General features: G+C 44.0%; 1 protein-coding gene across 1 annotated transcript; it reads left to right on the top strand.

The window, feature by feature from the left end:
- The first annotated feature begins 8150 nt into the window (after positions 1 to 8150).
- LOC139283310 (dysbindin) lies at positions 8151 to 21539 on the top strand. Its single transcript, XM_070903307.1, has 4 exons — positions 8151 to 8398; positions 20269 to 20421; positions 20510 to 20653; positions 20749 to 21539. The coding sequence occupies exons 1-4, from the start codon at positions 8356 to 8358 to the stop codon at positions 21000 to 21002; spliced, it is 594 nt and encodes a 197-aa protein (XP_070759408.1). The 5' UTR covers positions 8151 to 8355; the 3' UTR covers positions 21003 to 21539.
- The last annotated feature ends 114 nt before the right edge of the window (positions 21540 to 21653 follow it).

Genomic DNA, 21653 nt, shown 5'->3' with positions numbered 1-21653 from the left:
TCCACTCTTAACAATGTGGCAGACATTTAAAAAGGAGCATTAGTACGAAAGCAGAGCAGCCATACACTGTAACAACCAGGCAAATGAAGGCATTCACACTGACATTCACAGAGAAGCTGAGAGCTTCCAATAGAGCACATTACAACACAGCCCACACTGGTAAAAACACAGAGTATATGTATCTGTCACCTTAAATAGAAAATAGAGGTAGAAGCGTAAAACTAAATCCTACTGATATAATCAGAAGAGGTGTTGATTGTCAATGTGAAAATTCACTCTCAAACAGAGGACCATCAGAAAGATTTCTGGCATTACGGATATGCAGCAATTTGGAATGAAACCTATCGTCTGTGCTCATAAAGAAGTCTTACATAATATTAGGCGGAAGAGAGATAAACTTTAAACGATATGATCAGCAGTGAAGGACCTGAGGGAGGATTTTCCTGTGCTTTTCAAGGAATGTGGGCCGATTTTGTCAGAGCTGCTAGAAGTAAAATGAACACTTAAAAACCCAAACAGTATTCTTTGAGCCGACAAGATCTCTCTCAAATTCACTGTCACTGAAGCAGCTCCCCAGATGTAAGACTTCTTCACTTCACAAAAATGTGTTAAATAGACCGAGTTCTCCCACGTGAATCTGAATTCTGTGTTATCATAGACTTTGATCAGGCTAACACAAAATGTCATGTCTAACTCTGACTCAGTCAGTGTTTGATCCCTGACTTATCTTGACAAATTGCTAATACAAATTGCTAATATAGGTTTGCCTCTTATCATTCCTCTTTAGCTTTTACTCCTTAGATACAATTAAAAACGACAGTCAAGCACAGAAATAAGATTCAGGAGGTAGAAAGACAGAAAATATAGGCTAAATACAGCAGAGCTTAAAAGAGATTGACTTGCTTCCTGTCCGTAAAACAGTGACCCCCCTCACTACATGCAGTTAGTCCCTGGACCTCTCAACTCAGGGGCTGAATAGTGTCTCCTCCGGACCGCCTCTGCCCCCTTCTTCTGCCCCCCTCCTGGCCGCTCTGACCCTGGGGGAACCTGGGGTTGCTGTGCCTTTAGGGACTCACACCCTCCCTCTGACTTCCAGGGTGAGGTTTTTGGCTCCAGGGTGGCTGACGGTGGAGGCTGGGGGTCTGAGACAGGGGTGAGAGCCAGGCAGACGTCCCCCACACTGAGCTGGCGGCACTGCAGGCCACAGAGACGGGCAGTCCTCTGAGGGTTGCAGGAGGACCAGCCCCGCCCACGCACAAAGAATGGGTACTCCACATAGACATCCACCAACTCCTGGAGGAGGATGTTACATATGTGAAGGAAGGTTAGACACAGAAATGCAGCTTGTTCACTAGGGGGTGGTATTGTTCCAGCATCTGCTTGAGCTGAATGCATGTCAAATAACAATATAGTGAGCGAAACTTCTGTTAGTTAACTTGAATTAGCCCTTGTCTAACTGAGTGCTTAATGTCAATAGATTTTTTTTACCACATGCCAAACAATGCAATGGCACCCACAAATGAATGGTACATTGTGAAGTTAGGTCAAGGTCCGACCATAGTAATTGAATATCAGTAGCTATTTTAATTTCTGTCTGTCTGAGACTGAGGGCATATATTCATATTCTACACATAGTAGGTTTAAAAGGCTAAGGTTGGTCTTAGTCTGTATGTCTTTTTTATTGTCAGCAAATCCCATGAAGAGGCCAAAACCAACAATGTGCCTGTCTGTCAATACTTCTCCCCTCCCTGTGCGTGGCAGTCAGTCCTAAGCACTTCTTCTTCTTCAATTTCTACAGAAGACACAAAACTTCAGAAGGGTTTAAGACAGTTTTTAAAAGGCTGCTTTATTTAAAAAATACGTGCTGCATTTGTTGGGGACTATTTTCAGTTGCGGATTAATACAAACATTGTATGCTAGTATTTTATCATAATCACATCAGGGCAGTGTATGTTGGAGTGCAATGGTGTGGCTAATGTATGTATTTTAAAAGATTTGGGACAATAAAGGAGCTCTGTGGCACAGAGGAATAAGCTTTGGCTATACAGACAGCTAGAAGGGACTACAAAACATTACCACCACCACCTTATCCTTTAACATGCCAGAGTAAAAGCCTGGCTAAAGGCACTATCTGCACTCCATTCAGTCAGTCGTATTTAAATCTGATGGAATATCAAGTTCAAAGATTGTATGTACAGCATCTTCTACATGACCTGAATGCAACAATTTGTAGGCATATTATTGCCAGCTACTTGTGAAGGGTCTACTGTGAATAGTGAATACCACAAAGGGATTTTCCTTCACCTGGGACTGCTGGTCGTGGAGCAGGATGAGGAGACGTGAGATGGAGGAGGCTGAAGGGGAGATGCTCTGCACCGTGCAGCAGCTCAGGCGCAGGTCTGGACAGGCCAGTGATCCCAGCAGGAAGTCCTCCGTCTGCAGGTGCTCCACCCTCCTCAGCCGCCCGTCTCTGAGCTCGATCAAGGAGCCTGCCCCAAAGTGCGGGAGCAGCCAGGGGAAATGGTTAGAAGAGGAGGAGGAGGAGGAAGGCTGCTCAGAAAAGGGGCGAGCAGAAGATCTCGATGCGTCCTCCTTCATGGAGGTGTATGTGTTGTTTGACTTATCGTCAGGGGGAACTCTTGTGAAGGAATGTCCAGAAATGGCATGTTGGACAAACTTTGTTGACTTGTGCAACACCTCATGTTGCAATGTGAGCTCCTCAGGTGGAGAGTGAGGTAGGCATGCACTCAGCGATGGAGGACTTGCTTTTTCAACCCTGGGAAAGAACTCAACTTTTCTGTCTCTTCTCCTCACGTACGGTCCTTTGTTCCTCCCATTGCTCTGCCTCTCTGTGTTTAAACTCTTGTCGCTCAATGTCTTGAGCTGCTCCCAGCCGTACCCTCCACCCACCCTTTGGAAACCCTCTGTGACCAGGGAGACGGGCCTGAATCTGGAGGGGTGGTGCGGATGGCCCGGGTGGAGTGCAGGCGAGCCGGACAAGTTGCTGTGGTGCTGATAGTGATGAGAAAAGTCCCATCCAGGGTGCAGGGAGTTGAACTCTCTCCACTCTGCCCAGCCATGATGCTCCCTGAATGCAGAGAGGACGTGAGGCTTGGACCTGGTGGATGGATGAGTCTGCATCCAGGGCTGGTACAGTGCAGGAACCCGTTTAGGTACGGGCTGGAAAGGGCTGGTGTGTTTTGTCTTCAACTCACTGTGGCTCTTGTAAGGGTAGGGTGCCTTGAATGTTGCGGCATCACACTGCTGCTGCTGCTGCTGCTGTGGTGGTGGTGGTGAGCTTGGTCTTTGGTCCCTCTTTTTGAGTGGGAGGCTGTCCCTGTCTGGGACTAGAGCCGGGTTTGGTGTGAAGCTCATTGGCTCACGCTGCCTGTCACTCACACCGGCACGGCATGCCCTCCTGCAGAAAGCTGAGGAGGTGTTGCGATCATGTGACACAGACTCCAGCGTCTTGGCAAGCGTTGTAGATAGTCGGGTCCAAGGTCATCACGATCTGAAAAGTAGAAGAAGCAAATATTGGTGCACTTTTATATCCTCGCGAACAAGGCGTCAAGCTGGAGAAACTCATGTGATTCTCTGTTTAGACACTCTCTTTCTCTGCCTGTCACTCTCGCTTCAAAATGTTCTTGATAGATGACAAAACTTTTTCCCTCCCCTCTGAATGCGCCACCTGGTGAGATCATTGCATGTAAGTATCCCCTTGACACATCAACAATAACTTCCACCCTCTGCTTCAAATGAAGGCTTTTCAACCACCAATTGCTACGTTGATGGGGTTGAGTTTGATGGACATCTCCCAACTCCTTTGAAAAAAAAAAATAGTTACTATGGTAACAAAGTACTGCGCAGTGTGGTTGGTGAGGGAACAAGCGTAGTGAGGACAATGCAAAGTAAAAGGTTGAGGGTGGCTTTGATCACATCATCTTTCAAGCAAGTTTTCACGGTGACATTTTCTACTAGAAACACGAGAGTGTGTGTGTATTCACCTTCTAAATAGGTGTGTTAAACACACACCGCCCTGGCCTGTATCTTTCTCATGGGGCCAACACCTCAAGCTATTGAAACCCCATCATCCTCCTTACCTGCACGCACAGTAGTGAGTCAGTTCACTGAGGGGTGCTAAATATGAGCAACTTGTGGCCACACACACACACACACACACAGTTTCTTACCTACATTCAAAGACACATTATTTACACAAAGTGATGCAGGGAGGTAAAGAGCTGTGCAAAACTTTTACTGCCTGTCAATGCAAAGCTCATCTCAGTGCCCTGTATTATGTCATCATCATAGCTGAGCACCACCGCTGAATGGACCTATTTCACTCTGCCTGACGGGCATGTCTCTGATATGAGCTGTTTCTCTATTATGTGTGTGTGTGTGGGATCAGACAACACCTTCACACTGACATTCCTGCGCAAGCACTCAGCATTATACCATGAGACATGTATAGATAAGTATTTGTCAGCTAAATGCCTGCAGTGTAAATGTAAATTCATTCAAATGGCTTAGACCCATGGGGTACGTACTCTTGGACCGACACACAGGGATGATCAGATTGTGACCCAAACAGGCCTGCACTGTAATGTAACCCAGGCTGAACAACCATATGAGGTGATCAGTTCACTACAGGTGGCTAATCTACAGAAATGAAACACATACACAGCAGTGTTTAGTATGTTTGCTGCCACCATGATAATGATAATCTGCGCCGAGCACGGGATTATTTGCATATCAGTAGTGCCAATATTGCATTTAGTCAGCTTGGTGTTTCTATTTATGGAGCTGTACCGTGATGCAACCTAATTTAAGCTCTGGTGCTGAATCCCACAGAAGAGTTCCTCAAACATGCACCCAGAGTTAGACTAATACATGTACCATAACGTGGCTCTCCTCGGGGGAGTAAAAAACAGGAACATGCTACATAAATCAAGATGAATGACAGATGGATGGCGGAGACTTACTTACATATTCCTCCATCCGTCCGTCCGTCCGTCTCTCTGTGCACCCGTGTTCACAGACCCTTGTTCACAGACGCTCCATACACACCTTGTCTGCCTTGTGTCGTCCTCCTGGGCTGCAGGTGAAAAGGCAAAGCAGAGCAGAATGATCAGAAGCATCCAGACAAGCTCAACAGACTGTCTATCAGACACGCTCTCCTCCTTATTCTCTTCTCCTCTCTTCCTTTCTCTCTTCCCTCCTACTCGCTTTTACATTTTACACTCCCACTCTACTTAGTCAGTCGGTCCTGTTAACCTTTCTCAGACAGATTTCATGTCTCTCCCTCACCCTCTCTTACTTTCTCTCTCTCTCTCTCTCTCAATCTCTCACATCTGAACTTGTTCACCCTGTGTTTGCTGCTGAGTAGCACTCTCAGCCTCTCTTCCATTTGTAATCACACTCCTCTTCCTCTCTCCATATTCCGCTCTCTCCCTCGCGCCGTAGCTCTCTGTTGTTGGGTGTATAATTAGAAATGAGACTGCTGTGCAACTCCTCAGCTGATGGTAGGCGTATGACTGCCTGATGGCTTTGGCGCTTTGCCCGGTGTAGTGAGGGCGGGAAACCGTTGCTTTAGACTAGCCTGGACTCACACAAGCAGAAAAAAAAGGGATTGCACAACAGAAATCTTGCTATCACATCTGCAATGTGATAGCAGATAGCCCTTACTTGTTGTTAACTCTTCCTGCTGTTTCTCACTTGCTGCTTTTCTCACCTATGTGGGCAGATGTGGACTAATAGTGTTTCATCCTGAATGAGCGAGACACCAAACCGGATGAATGCTTTGAAATGGCCAGTAATTGCTTTTGAGCGAAGTGTTCAAAGGTCAACATTAAGTACTAAAGTCAATCCTCTGCAGAAGAAGAAGGCCTTTCATGCTTGTGCAGCCAACATAAACCACGTCCCCCCTCACCCTCACCCACGCCCTGCGGCCAGCTTGCTTTCTATGTGTTTCTCCTCACTTTCTTCTTGCTTTTTAAAACACAAGAAAGAGGACTTGGCTTTTGCTCCATGGCTGCCTCAGCAGCACAGCAGCCCAGGCGTCAGCTATTGATTTTGCAGGGCCTCGGCAGGTGAACCCCCAGTCATGAGAAAGCCCATGCAGAATATAGTTTGAGGTGGAGAGGATTTCTCACTTTGAGTCACATCATGCTTCCTCTGCCCACTCTCTCTCCCTCTCTGTTTTCTCTCTGTCTTTTTTGTCCTCTGGTGCACACACACACACAAACACACACAGGTTGACATACATAACTTTTGGGGACATGACATAGACTTACATGCATTTCCTGGAGACTTACCCTAACTATAACCACTGAACCCAAAAATCAGCTTTTTCACAGCTTTTGTCCCTGATTCACTGGTCTTTAGTCTGAAATGTGTCCCCAAAAGTAGGCTAAGTCAGAAGTGCACATACACACAAACACACGTGCAGGAGAAAGTTCATGACATGGTAAGAAGCTGCATCGCAGGCTGTGCCACAACCACTGACATTTACAAAGAGTGTGTTTTTATTGATAGAAATCAGTCACTCCAGTCACTCCCACCACTTCCCAACTGCTACATTACATCTGTTCAGTGCCGGCCCTAGGCGACCGCCTAGTTCGCCTATGCCCAGAGCCGGCCCTGCATCTGTTGATCAGTTATTTGCTGATGAGCAGGATAGCTCACTTTGTGCTGTTTCTCACAAATAGCTTGCAATGACTCGCACTAACAACCTTTCCTGCCAGCAACTGAAGCAAGGCAATCTTTAAAAGCCGCTCTCAGATGCGGATGCCGTGTTTTGGTAAAAGGCGATGATGTAATGCTGCTTTGTGAACCCTCTGCATGCAAATATTGTGTAATCAGCAAGTCCAGCTGCGAAGAACTGGAAGTGTCATCTGTTGTCCACTAGATGGTGTCCAGGACACACATGATCAGATATGATACTGAAGTCTTCATTTCCTGACTCTGAGTCTGATTTCCATATAAGACAAACACATACAAATTCTCATTTGGAAATGGTGTTTTGAGGAAGGTTTTCAGCCAAAAATGAGTTTGAGTTTGGTTTTATGTATTTGTTCCTTCACTGGAGAGTTAATGAGGGGAGAAAGAGAGATGGAGAATGACATGTAATAAAGGTCCCTGGTCAGACTCAAACAGGAGATTTTTGGGTACACCGTCAGAGCCTTAAACCTAGACCACCAGAGGACAAACAACAGGTTGTTTAAGCCAATGACCAGTGATCTAACACGAAGGACTTATTCAAACATACAAATCAATGTCGACACTGTTTAGAAAAACATAAAGAAATCATTACAGCCAAAAGTAACAGGAATGAGAGCGATTAGTTTCATTATAGATTAATCTGCTGATTATTTTCTTAATTAATCAAGTCATTGTTTGGTCTGAAAAATGTCTTGTTTTGTTCAATCAGCAGTCTGAAACTCAAAGGTACATAATTTATAACAGTAAACAGCTGCAAATCCTCACTGGATAAAGCTGGAACCACCTGTTTTTGCATTTTGCTTAAAAAATGACTTAAATGATCAATCAAAGTAGTTGCTAACTAATTTCCTGTCAATTGACTGATCAATTAACCAATAAGGGTTTTAACTGGGAAATCTATGTAGACAACAGCTAGTTGCACTTTGTATCCAAATGTAATAGTAATGTAAATGTAATGTAAGGAACAAAATGTTCTTTGTGAAGTAGAAACCTGAAAAGCCTTTAAATTGTTCAGGAGCATCAATGTCATTCCAATCATTATTAAAACTGTTATAATTATTAAAACAATATAATAATTAAAGAGATATTCGTTATCTGTTAATGTAACATTTCTTAACACCACTTGGTCCCTGAAGGTGACACAGAGGAGAGAGGGTTTAAACCTGCAACAAAAAAGAGAGACGGGGAACAAGAGACAGGAAGGGAGGGAGGGAGCGTAAGAAGACAAAAATAACAAAGGCATGTGTCTGTCTCTCCTTGGTATTTTCCACCCCATTACATAAAATCCCTCCTTCTCTCTTCTCAATCCCTTCCTCGGTCTCCCTCAGCTCCTCCCTCCTCCCTGTCATTGGTCAGCCGGTCTGCTCCACAAAGCCACTAACTTGTTCTCGCATCATCCAAGTGGCTCAGAGTCCACTGAGGGAGAAAGAGGGAGGTGGGGAAGGAGAGCAGCGGTGTGGCAGTCAGCATCAGTCCCCTTTTGGAGCACTTCGAGTGAGCAGAGGAGGTGGGAGATGATCGGCAGCCTCTCTGCTGGACTCTCACAGGGCTGACCGGCCATCACACACACACACACACACACACACTAATCATCCCTGATTGATCATCTCTGTTTCCCTACGACTCTCCAGCAACATGAGCTCCTCATCAGCCAGCCTTCACAACAAACGCCCACCCTGTGAGTTATTTTTAAAACTTCTAAACCCTTTTTGCAGGAACTCATCTTTTAGCTCATGTGAATATTTTGATATTTAGCCACATGTTTTTCTCCATTAACACAGCTTTTATTTTTAGATGTAGAGCAGGACATTAGAGAGGAGAAAATGATTCTCCATATTTGGTTGTCAGAAGCACACAGCACACACATAGACTGAACATTTAAGGCAAAGACAAGGAAGCTCAAGCTACAATGAAAGCTTGTGTGTGTGCAGGTCTGTCTGTTGTTGAGGTTTTACATGAAATTCAGCGTCTATATTATACAAATTTGTTGTTGCAGTTGTCAAATTATTGTCAAGTAATTGAGGAAAAGGCACAAATGAACACTTTTCTGGCAGTGTCTTGGAGTTGTTTATGGTGGAATCTGAATTCATTCTGTGCTCCATTACTATGAGGCATAAGCTGTGTGTCTATGTGTGTGTGTGTGTGTGTGTGTCAGCTCAGCCAGTGTGTCAAATAGCTGCCGTTGTGTTGATGTAGCCTGAAGTGACTGGTCCAAGTGCTGCGCCGGCCAGAAATCAGACAGGAATGTTGAATCATCACCCTGAGTAATGTTCACTAATACCAAGTGAATAGGTCACACTCTCTTTGCACGGGAACAGGGATGCATTCCCACACACACACACACACACACACACTGAGGCAGGCTTGGATTGGGGCCACCACAGAGCTCCAGACAAAGATCTCTTATTTGTAATGGGATTGTGCCTGCAGATCTCATCAGAGTCGGCTGACTGCGACGCGCTCTGCAGCCTCGTTCCACAGGCACACCAACCCTGACAGGACACACAAGATCTGAAATTGAATTAGTCCCAGTGAGATCAGTTTGTGATTTCATGAGGCTAAAACGGATCAGGGCTGTGACTCCAGAGAAGACGTCTCCCATCTGTTGCTCTGCCTGCAGCCTGTGTGACTCCACAGTCTGCTCAGTCACGTTTTGATTATTGTGGGAATGTGCCAGAGAGCGGCACATCGGCCTGCTGCGGAGTGATAGACTGGCCAGCTGTTGAGAGCATGTTACAGACAGCAGGGTATTGGGTGTAGAAGGAATTACTTCTACTCTCCCTTTATTCTTAGCTCGGTCCCCCTGGACGTGACCCAGATAGGACTGAGGAGTATAGATTCTATTCAATGAGCAATTTAGAGGGGTAAAAATCCATATCATGTACTGCCTGTAGCTTTAATTTATCACACTATTTACAGACGGTATATCTCTGCTATGCTGCTATATAGTCACTGGAGCTTAATGTCTGAGCGAGAGGGGATACGCATGGGACCAAAGTGAACTGAAGAAGGTGTAAACCAAAACATGTGGGTGCTTTTTACCTCCTTTGTCTTCTGAATTGATGGTTTTGACAGTTGGACTCACACAATTCTCATTCTCCTGATTTGTTTCTCTTGAGCACTTGTGCATGACTGAAACTACCATTGAAAACAATGATGTCATGAAGAAATACAGAGGACGCTCCGTATGTCTTTCTGGGAATTTGGCGGTTTAAGTAATGTTGAGGTTGAGGCTTGTTATTGTAAAAATGTTTATTATAGCAGCTTTAAATTTGACTATTTTACTGCCAGCAAATAAAAAAAATGAAGAATACATTATTTCCCAACCAAAACTTTACTCCAGGCCTTTAGACCTTTACATTGGGAAATGCAAATATTAGAGACAATATAATTGAACAGTAGCATGGTGGCAGACCTCTGAATCATGGCACACATCTCCTGGTGTTGAGCTTAAGAGTGATCAAGCATGCGGACATCATTTTCCTATACAAGAGCCAGAAAAAAGGTGACAAAACATAGCCGCAAAAAAAAAGGATGAGCGTGGGTAAAATTGACGCAGCAGTTGATGTTGGTGTTGAACGTTACCTTAACTTCTCCTAGCAACCACTTCCATGGCTTCTGTGTTAACTTAGGATAATGTTGGCTAAACAGAAGTGGCACTCACTACTCATTGGCCAGGGCAAGCGAAATAAAATACCCCCCCCCCCCATCCCAAACAAAAGTCAGCCAACGTGAACTCAACTTCGGACTGAATAATGACTATTAGGGTAATTAAACAATTAACTGAATTAATAGAATGTTAACGTAACTTTTGGTGTCTGGTCAAATTGTTCTGTGTGAGGGGGGACTCATGACCTCAGAATTTCTAAAATCCAGGCTACAGCCCCCAGAAGTTACACCACACACGCTGCTGTTTGTTGAGTTGGGTTGAACCAGGGGTGATTCCTCTCTCAGTTACTCAAGTGTGGATCATACTTTGTGTTCAATGATATGGATGATAAATACTGGCCCTAATACACTACCAGAAAGGTTGGACCTTTTCTGGGTTTTAGTGTAAAATGCACATTTCCAGCAAGTCAATCACTGTTGTTGAAAGCAAAGACGTGTTAGTACTGTGTCATGCTCTTTCAGGAACAACAGGAATACTAGAATAACAGGATCATCGCTTACAAACGTGAGAAAAGCTCACATGGTGCAAATACACAGATTATTCTATCACAAACAATGCCTCGTGGCATGTCAGCGCTTTAAGTTAATTATATGTGTGTGTTTGTGTGTCATTATACTAAACAGCCTTGCATGGAAGGCTGAATACGGTTCCCATCACTTCAACAGTGTAAGATGTGCAGCCCCGGGGACATGGACCAGCTCCTCTCATTAGTTCTCTACCAAATCCATCTACTCACTGTTCAGCTGAATCCTGCGGGTATAGACAGAGCTAACGCCTCCAGGCAACACTGTGAGTGTTCACAGTCCTACACAGAGAGACAGCAGCAATTTATCATGTGAACACGCCTCCAAATGTGTAAACCCATGTAGCACAAAGTCACCTGTTCGGTCAGTAAATGATTTGGAGTTTGTTCACTGAGGCCCTGATGCTGCTGGGAGGACGAAACGTATTGTTCCTCTGACTGTAAACTGGCTATGCATATGTTAAAGGGATGTCTTGTAGAGAATTTTAACTCGACTAATCCTCAGCTCTACGGACTGTTTCATTGATTTTAAGCTCATCCTTTTGGTGTTACGCCCGTATCTTTACGGTTTTGGTTCGCTCTCACTGTTCTCATAGTGTCATTTTCAGCCACAGTTCTCAGCAAAAGAGCACCAAACAAAAGAAAAAGTTTAATGTAGCGTTTAGCAGCTAAACAGCACAGATGTTTCTCTCAGTAGTTGGTGGAGACCAAAAAAAGAGCTAAAAGAGAGTGAATATTGGACTTGTATTCATGAGGTGGCCAGAAACACAACTCCAAATGAATGCTAACGTTGCTGATAATATTTCAATGTTGTGTTTACAACTTGTTTCTGCTGCCCCCAAAAACATCAGTTATTGCAGGTTTAAAGCTTATGGAGGGGCGCGTCTAAATAAAGGCAAGTTTATAGCACCCTTCAAACACAGAGGCAAAGAAATGCATTAGAACAACATTTTAAGGCTCTATAGACCCATAGTTCACCGACACAGTGTTTTGACTTATTTTGCTTTATCAGACTTGTTTGAGGACTTTGTCATTGGTTCATGAAGTTTGGTGGCCTCATGTATTTCAAGTATCTGCCCAACCTGAGCAAAGGTCTAATTACGCAATAACCTCTCTGGGTGTGCAGGGGCCATTTGAAGACAATGAAGAGGAAAATAAACTCCATCAAAGTAGAATAAAATAAAGAATAACCGAACAGACAACCAATACAGTTTTAGTGCAGTGTTAAGTTACCCCAAATAAAAGTGCAGTAGAGAAAACCAATCAAATAGTTTGATTTAAAAATGGGGGTTGTGATAACATGAAGTAATAATTCAATCTTTCTGGCCAGGCAGTGCAACAATAAATCATGGTAAGATTGTGTTTAGTCTTCTGTGGCTAGTACAGCATCTGCAGGCCAGCCTGCCTCAGCCTCAACAAACAGAGGAGAGATGTCGGAGGGACTGTGTTGAGTTTAACCAAACATTCCTACGCTTCTCCCAGCTGATGTGAAAATAGCTTAAACCTCCTTAACAAATATGTGGAGAGGCAGTGCTGCCTTCCCGGGAAGAACGGGCAGCGGCGTGAATGTTGAAGAGATTGCCATGAGAGAAGTGGCCATGTTTTATGGTTAACGGTGAAAGAACAGAGGATACTTGGTCGACCCTCACTAGACAAGTTCATGTTGTTTAGGGTGACTACAGATTTAAGTATCAGATAAAAAGTCTCTGAGCTCAATTATGTTACCATGTCCTCTGTCTGTTTTCAGCCACTCCAGATGCACTTTGCATTAACACTGTTAACACTGTAATATGAGGCCAAGATACTTTACTGATGCAGTTCTATAGCCCTGCTGAGATTTGCCTATTATTGGCTGGTTGGATTCCTTAAAAGACCATTTATAATCTTTTTCTACTGTTCATTAATAGTAATTTTCTTGTAGTAGTCATTGTAGGAAAAACCATGCGTATGTCGGCACTTTGTCAGCTGGTGAAGCCTGTTGTGTTGATCAGAACTCGTGACAGTCTGCTTGTGGTTTTATGGAGGGCAGTGGGACGGGACACTGACCTACAAACAGTCCTATTGTCAGTCTGGGTGTAATCCAGGCTGGGGGGAAAGGAAGGAGAGGGTTAACACTGATGTCATTGTTGTCCTGACGGACTGGGCTGATGGTGCTGGACACTGCTCTGTCCCAGCGAAAACCTAGCCAGACCTAATATGCAAATAAAAACACACTCACGCATATACAATATAGACCAGACAGACACACAAACACACATCCACAGCTGCCATAAATAATTTACTGTCCCTGCAACTGGAGCACAGTAAATGGCAGCTTTTTGGAGAGAAAACAGCCAAAAATAAAAGTGTGAGACAGAACAAGTGCAAAGATATTAGTGTCCATTTTACAAGTGGGGCCACCAGTCTGTTCCACTTTGGTTAAAAGCATCTGTTCTGATGAATGAGACAAAGATGCAAGCAAGCAAGATGATGAAGCTGAAACTGCAGTCACTAGAAAATAGAAAAGTGTAAGACAGGAGGAGTAACTTTACTGGGAGTCTTCAGCATGTGCTGACCGGGATGTGTGGAAGCACTCGTCATCATGTTTTTAATGCTGGTGATGAATTAGCACATGCAGGATAAATCCTCTCCCTGTAGCCAACCAGGCGCTCCACCATCCTTCATGACCACTGAGACACCATTAACTACTGTAACAGCTCCAGCAAAGAGACTGATCCACTAAGGAGCAGCTGTTGACTGCTAACAGCCTGCTGCTGCTGGGGTCAGTGATGTGCTGGAAGGTACGGCAGAGACTCTCAGTGAAAATAACAAGACATCCTCTTTAACTAATGAGCCCGTGCAGAATTCCCTCTCTCTGTCCTCACCATTTCTACAACCCACACCCTTGTGTTGACTCACTTTTGGCTAACCTCTCTCCCATCATACTCTAGATTTTTTAAGACATCCTCCTCCTCCTTTTGTTTAAGCCCTTCTGCAAGTGTTCCTGTCCTCCCTGACCTTTCCTCCCTCACTCTTCTTGCTACCTTTCTGTGTTTACAGCCACTCATTCCCTTCTTCTGCAACCTCTTTCTCTTTCTCTCTCTCTCTTGTCGCAGTTGGGAACTCGTGAAATAAAATCTCTCTCCTCTGACAAAAAGTGTCTGGGTGGAAAGGGCAGCCAGTCTATCCGCAGTTGCCTCAGCCCAAACAAGTGTTACCTCAGAGTTCAGCGGTGGAATGTAACTAAGTACATTCACTCAAGTACTGTATTTAAGTACAAATGTGAGGTACTTGTACTTTACTTGAGTCTTGAGTTCTTTTTATGGCACTTTCTACTTTTGCTCCACTACATCTCAGAGGGAAATATTGTACTTTTTACTTCACAAAATATATTAGGCTTTAGTTACAAGTTACTTTACATAACAGATGTTTGTATTTGTATGTAAGATTTTTACATACAAAAGAGACAGTGCTTATAGATATATAATGTCTTGTTATAAATTGCACTACCCAACCTTGTGTTCAAGTAAAGATGAAACGATTAGTCAATTAATCAATAATCATAATCAAATCATTTTTTTTTTAACATTTCATGGTTCCAGCTTCGCAAATATAAGGATCTGCTGATTACTAGATTACTTTTAAGTTATTTTTAATACTTTTGAATTTTGTACTCACTATTTTCCGATTTTCTTTTTACAATCAGTCGATTAATCAAGAAGATAATTGCAATCCTGCACAAAATACTTGTTCCATCTCAACCAAGTACAACAGTAAAATCCTGCTTTTACATGAATGCATGGGTAAAAAATATCTAAAGATATAATATATAATAGTATAACACTTACAGCATTCAGTACTTTTACTTTTAATACTTTACTGTACATTTCCCTGATTATACTTATATACTTTTACTTAAGTAACATTTTCAATGTAAGACTTTAACTTGTATGGAGTTACATTACATAAATGATAAAGAGACATTCGCGTCTTCCAGCTGACATGAAAATAGCTTTAAACTTGTGACAAACTTCCACAAATATGCGGAGAGGCAGTGCTGCCTTCCCGGGAAGAACAGGGAGCGGCGTGAATGTTGAAGAGATTGCCATGAGAGAAGTGGCCATGTTTTATGGTTACTGGTGAAAGAACAGAGGATACTCGGTCAACCCTCACTAGACAAGTTCATGTTGTTTAGGGTGACTACAGATTTAAGTATCAGATAAAAATTCTCTGAGCTCAATTATGTTACCATGTCCTCTGTCTGTCTGTTGACAGCCACTCCAGATGCACTGTTTACTTTAATATAAGGCCAAGATAATTTAATGATGCAGTAATTATTAATGCTGCAGAGATATTATTGGCTGGTTGGATTTCTTAAATGATCGTTAATAATCTTAAACCACTGACACATCTGTGCTTGATGCTGATCTTGACAGTCTGCTATTTAAATGTAATGGTGGGGTGGCTGAGGCCACTCATGGAAGTGTGTACCACCACCAGAGCCATTTAGACAGGGATGACCTCATCCATTTGTACACGGAAACCACTTCTTGGAAAAAGCCTCGGCTTGGATGAACAGAATCAGACTGAGAATCTGGCAAACTGCTCTATAATCAAAGCAGAGGAGGAAACGATGGTTCCCACTGGGGTTTCTGTTTAGTGAGTGGTTATACCCAGAGCTGCTCCCTCAACCAACAAGTGTAAAAACAGCTGGATCATCTGGAGAGGCAGTCTTCTCTGCCCCTTTCTGCCCTGACCTTCCCTTTCCCTGTCACAGGGGAGTCTGTCTGTGGGCTCACATTTTCATTTAGCACAGCGGTGGGCTAATGGCAGCCTGTGGGCGACACCAAGCCCTCCTATCCCGTCATTTAGCCTCCAGATCAATGTGTTGCCTCTTCTATTTGTGAAGTTGTTGCTTCTTAACCATCGCTTCAGGCTCCTGTCCTTGAGGCACATGACATGAGTGTGACCTGATTCTTGGCATTTATTTCTCACACTATAAAATGCACTCTGTGTAGAAATAAATATATAGTCAAATTGATGACAGGGGAGCACTGAACAATCTCTGTATCATCATGTGGGGATGATGCATTATGTCTGCTGGCATCTGCGCCTGGGACTTCTGAGAAGTCATGACACAGTTTTCACAGAAATTTAATTTAAGCAAAAAAAAAAAGCTCCGGATCCACAGAACAGGAGGAATGTAACAAACACCTCATGGTTAGTAAAGGATGTAACACTACTAAACAAATGACAGGCTGAGTTCAGGTGTATTCTCCCTCTGCTACATCCAAAATGATTTCCTGTAAATGGCATCACATCTAAGGAGTGCAGGCCAGTCCTGTTCCCTCACATCTCTGCCTTTGTCCGGCTCTGAATGGGCTCTTTCTCTCTCTGACCCGAGCGGAGGATCTGAGTTTGTCTTTATGTGGGGAGGCAGAGTGGCACACATACACATCCGGGCCGCTCTCTCTGTCCCTATCTGTCTGTCTGTTCCAGTCATTCTGCATGTCCAGCTGGTCCTGAGTCCTGATCTATGACCTTTTCTTTCTCAAGTCCCTGAGCACTCAGAGGAAGGAAGGAGGGGGAGACAGACAGGACGGAGGGGGAGACGGAGAGGATGTAGGGGGACATAGAGAGAGAGAGACAGACAGACAGACAGACAGACAGACAGACAGGCAGGCAGAAAGAAAGAAAGAAAGAAAGATAAAAAAGAAAGAAGAGTAGAAAGGGAGACTGAATACAAAAATAGAAACAGAAAAGATAGACAGAGAGGCAGAAAGGACGTAGGGGGTGACAGGAAGGACAGAGGGGGAGACAGGAAGGAAGGAGGGGGAGACAGAAAGTGCAGAGGGGCTAGAGAGAAAGGACGGAGGAGGAGATGAGAAAGAAAGAATGAAAGAAAGAAAGAAAAACTGAAATGGAGTAAGAAATACAGAAAGACACAACAAAACAAAGAGAGAGAGCGAGAGAGAGACAGAAAGAGAAAGACATAATGAGAGACAGAAAAAATACAGAAAGAAGAGATAGAAAGAAAGACACGAGAGACAGACAGACAGAAAAAAGACGGAAAGAACGAAACAAAGAAAGAATATCAGGTCAGGCCTGCAGGTTGTTTATCTCCCCATTCTCTCTCTTCAGACATCTTGTGGTATGAAACCTAAGACTGGTGGCGGGGCTGTAGCCGGCCAGACATGTGATCTCAGCAGCAGTGGACACTGTGGCTTTTCTTGTGACAGGATTTTCCCACGTGAGTGGCTGCACTAATCAGAGGTCGCAGGGGTCGTCCGTGGCCAGGGAAGCCGCATCGATCCAAGTGATTCAATGGAAAAAAGAACTGGATAGGGAAGCAAAATCAATGTGAGGATATACATCTGTAGCTAACCTTTAGCTCCCCAAGGCCTCAGCCTTTAAGTAGAAACAATCAATGCTGTGATCAATCAGTGTTTAACTGAGTGGGAAAAGTATTCCAGGATAAGCAATTTGCTTAAACCTGTAGCCTGTAAGGAAAAGCATCATTTTCCTGGAGGTGGTTGCAGCTCAAACATGCTGCCTGCCTGCTCTGCTTTTGAAAAGAAAAGAAAGGATAGTCATTCATCCAGTACAAACCCAGTGTTTTGTTTGACATGATGTTCTCGACCGGTCACATTAAACAAGAAGCTCTTTTCATCCAAACGCACACGTCAAACAGGCAGCTCCTGATTGTGACTGACATCTTGCTTTGTCAGCGCTGCTCCCTTTGCTTCCTGAAGACTGTAGACAATAGTGTTTTTGATTGTGCAACAGTGCAAGGAGAAGAGAGCATTTCAGGCTCACGTTGTCAGACAAAGAAACAGAAATGCTGCAAAGACAAAACCCCATAAAGATGGCTGACACAAGATAAACAACTTGTAATCATTCGCCTGCCATCTCAGGGTATCACTTTTCTTTTGGAAGATCGCAACCACGAAAGAGCAGTTGTGACTGGCTGCACTATCACTAACATCACCTCCTGCACGGGATGTGGAGTGACACCTGCCTTCTGGCTCTGTTTGGTAAAGAGTGATGGAAATTACTTAAAGGGGAAGTGTGCCACTTTTACACATTAAAGTCTGTTTACAGTTCTCAGGGAATTCAATGGCATATGTGTTACATAAAGCCTTCTGTGGCTCCAGGGGGAGCTGGGGATTTCTTATAAATTGCCTCAAGGGACGTCACTTGAGTCAGCTTGGAGAGACTACAAAGTCTACGAGTTTGAAAATGAAAACAATCAGGGGGTGTGGAGTTAGAAAGAAGAGAGCTCACCAGACCTCTGTAGCCCGCTCCTCATCTCCGCTTGAGGCTATCAGCTTCAAGCATAACACACCTGAATCTCCGACCAAGCTGTCAGTGTTCGAGTTGCATTGTGGGTAATGCAGGCACCGTGGTTTTGACGAGAATGAAGAACAAAAAAGATGATATCTCTGGTTCTTCAGCATCAATTTTGATGCGTTTGAGAGATTTTACCAGGCAGGGAGACTCAAATGGAAGATGTTGGCATTATGGGAATCATAGGATCAAGCATTTCTGACCCATACCAGGGATTAAAAGTCACTCTGTGATCCATCAGGTTTGACCACTCTTTTTTTAAATGTATCTCTTGCAAGTCAAGTCAAGGTATCTCTTTAAGAGAAGAGAAGAGAAGAGAAGCTGGATCTTTGTCAATATCTGCTGCTCTCTTGGGAACTAAAATAAAGGGCATACAGTAGACATACTGTATGCCCATAGGTGCTGTCAGCCTGTCTAGCCCTGGGGTTTCAGTTGTCCTCTCCTTCTCTTCTCTCCAAAGCTGTCTGCCCATCTGACCGCAGAGCTTGTGAGGTCCCTGTACCCAGGAGGCAGACTGTCAAACAGGGCCGAGCAGAGCTGCAGCGACAGGCGCGTGTCCTTCCGTCCCCAAAAAACATGTGCCTGGGCATGACTCGTGGCCTAATGACTGTACAACATATGGAAATATAATATAATAAAAGACTGCAACATTTGTCACTGCGTACTCAGAGTAGCTATGTGCTGAAAGATGCTATGTATATTTTTCTATAAAATGAATTTAAAGCAATAGTTAGTTGAGTAGACTGATACCACTCTCATATGTACCTATGAGGTAAATATGAAGCTACAGCCAGGACATGGTTAGCTTAGATTAGCACAAAGACCGGAACGGGGAAACAGCTAGCTTGACTCTGTCTGCCTACCAGCACCCCTGAAGCTCAGTAGTCTGAAAAACCTAAGCTAAGTGTAACAACAGAAACTGTTGTTAGTGAGCTTTAAAAGTGCTGGTAAGCAGATGTTAAACATCCTGTTCCACCACTATGTCACTTTTTCAATCATTGTGCTGAAAGTTTCCAGGTGAATGTTGCCTCTCATGCGTTTAGAGTTAAACCTTTTAAACTTACACATTAAGTCCCACAATGCCTTGTGAAGAGACTTGCTTTTCACACAAAAAATGAATGGGGAAGAAGCTTGCGTCTCTCTGCGCCACCTTCAGTGGTTCTTTAATATAAATGTGACATGTGCTTTAACTCAATTGCTCCTTTGTATATTCAATCTACTTTTATATGTTGTTTTTCTTTATATTTACAGATATTGTAGGAACTGCTTAGAGATTTGGCCTTCTCCTCAGTCTCAATTCTAGTGCTGTTTTCCTTCTCAGTGGCGGCTATAGTCATTGGCAGTATGTACTGAGTCCAGCATTTCCCCTCTCCTCATTCCTCTTGCAGTCACACTGCTGCAGTTCTCCCCTCCACTCGCACACACTGGACTTGCACTCAGCTTTATTACAGTGATGCTGATGAGGGGGAAAATAGGATCGCTTGGTATCTCAAACAAGATTAGCTTAGTAGAGGATCTGACAGCGTGCTTTTGCAAGTCAATCTGTGGATCAGGGCTGATTTAGTAAATGTGCAGGTTAGTGCAGCGTGGATGTTTGAAGAGTTTGTTTGATTAGCGTCCTGATAAAGAGCAACAGTTTGTTTTATCTATTTGTTTTATCAGCAGGTCAGCGGAATGAATCATAATTCATAGGAATTAAAGTTCAGTGGAAAGCGGAAGCAGATACAGTTATTTACAGTTAAGATATTTGATTGACTTTTCATATGTCTCCTTGCAATGTTAAATCTCAATAGACAATCTAAGCAGAGTCCATAAACAGAGGATTCCACCTCCTCATGTTTCTCACTTACAGCTCAATGTCTCCCCCCTCTGGCTACCAACATTAGACCCCTGTGTGACTGTACAATGGGTCTCAAACTATGTCTCATACAAGACCAGGCGATCTCACTGAGCAGCAGTGGAGGAACCAGTCTGTGTAAAACTTTTCCTGAGCTGGTCTGACCTCCTGTCCTCCTGTTGTGATTGACAGCGGAGACGGAGCGTGCCCAGAGGCTCCCAGAAGTGGACACAGCACAGCAGCTCAAGTTAAGAGAGAGACAGCGTTTCTTCGAGGAGGTCTTCCAGCATGACGTGGACGCCTACCTGTCCTCGGCGCACCTTTGTATCCGAGACTATAAGAGACGTGAGTTGGACTGTTGGAAACCCATGCATGCACAAATGCATGTTCATATACAGATGCACATCACTTCATTGCTTCCCCTCTCTTGCAGCTCCAATTGGCAGCATCTCATCCATGGAGGTGAACGTGGACTTGCTGGACCAGATGGAGCTGATTGACATCTCTGACCAGGAGGCTTTGGATGTCTTCTTCAGCTCTGGGGGAGAAGAGGGGGTGCTGACCTCCCCACTGCCAGGTATGGAAAACCAGCAATAGAACAGAGATTGCAAGACACATGGCGCAGTTACATGCCTAATGATATATATTTTTTTATTTCACTCACATTCCAAGGAAACAACAACAATGAGGAAGTCATCAGCAATGGACTCTTTCGACATGTCCTTGAAGGTCTTGACGCCAAGTCCCGCATGTCCTCCACATCTTCAAACTCCTCCTCCGACAGCCAGACCACCAATGCCAACGGAGGAGACACCCCTGTAGTCAGGTCAGAAGACGAGGAAACACACACCGGCACAGTCAAGCGAAGAGCTGCGCCTCCAGAGAAAGAGAAGGTGAAAAGTCAGACTCCCCCATTGTCTTCGTAGGACAGACCCTCTCCACAATAGATCTTGGCAGTTGACACCTCGGCCAGAGGACAAGGAGTGGACTTTGGGATGCCAGCTATTGAAAGAGGCCTCTCAGCTGCAACTGTCTGCCACACACTGGCTCTTATCACTGGCTGCTTTTCCTGATTTATGAGTTGTGGGTTGGATTCTTGCATTGTTTTGGAGGTGATGACCATGAACTGTAAATATGTAAATTCTTTCCGTCCTTGTTTTGGCATGTTTTGAAGGACTAGATTTGTTCCCCTGTTTCTGACCTCACAGGACTTGTAGTTGATGAACGGTGAATTTTGTACAGTATTAACACAACCCAGGACAGCAAAACAGTGACTGGAATAAAAAATATATAATTGGATGAAGTATGACTTGAGGTAAATCTGGCAATAGAGGGCTTCAGAGTATTAAATGTACTGTTTTTGAAAGCAACATGTCGTCCTGCCAATGCAAATTCCCAGTTTTCTAGCTCTAATTTGAAATGAATCTCTCACAAGATGTCTTTTTGCTTTTAACAATAAAGGAAGGGAGGAATGTGTTGTCGTATGTTTCTCACAATCAACAAAAGAATTCCTGCTTATTGCAAGGTGTTTTGATGAGTGCAAACAAGTGCTTTGCTGCTTCCAGAAAGCAATTAAA

This window comes from Enoplosus armatus, chromosome 3 (genome assembly GCF_043641665.1).
Source record: "Enoplosus armatus isolate fEnoArm2 chromosome 3, fEnoArm2.hap1, whole genome shotgun sequence".
In the NCBI taxonomy this organism is placed as follows: Eukaryota; Metazoa; Chordata; class Actinopteri; order Centrarchiformes; family Enoplosidae; genus Enoplosus; species Enoplosus armatus.
The sequence above is the reverse complement of the archived record's forward strand: the minus strand, read 5'-3'. Positions and strand labels throughout refer to the sequence as shown.

Bases quoted from the DNA above. Each gene is read 5' to 3' on its own strand.
- LOC139283310 (XM_070903307.1), top strand. From the start codon at position 8,356: ATGAGCTCCTCATCAGCCAGCCTTCACAACAAACGCCCACCCT. The intron at 8,399-20,268 runs GTGAGTTATTTT...TGTGATTGACAG, and splicing joins TCACAACAAACGCCCACCCT to CGGAGACGGAGCGTGCCCAG. The intron at 20,654-20,748 runs GTATGGAAAACC...TCACATTCCAAG, and splicing joins GCTGACCTCCCCACTGCCAG to GAAACAACAACAATGAGGAA.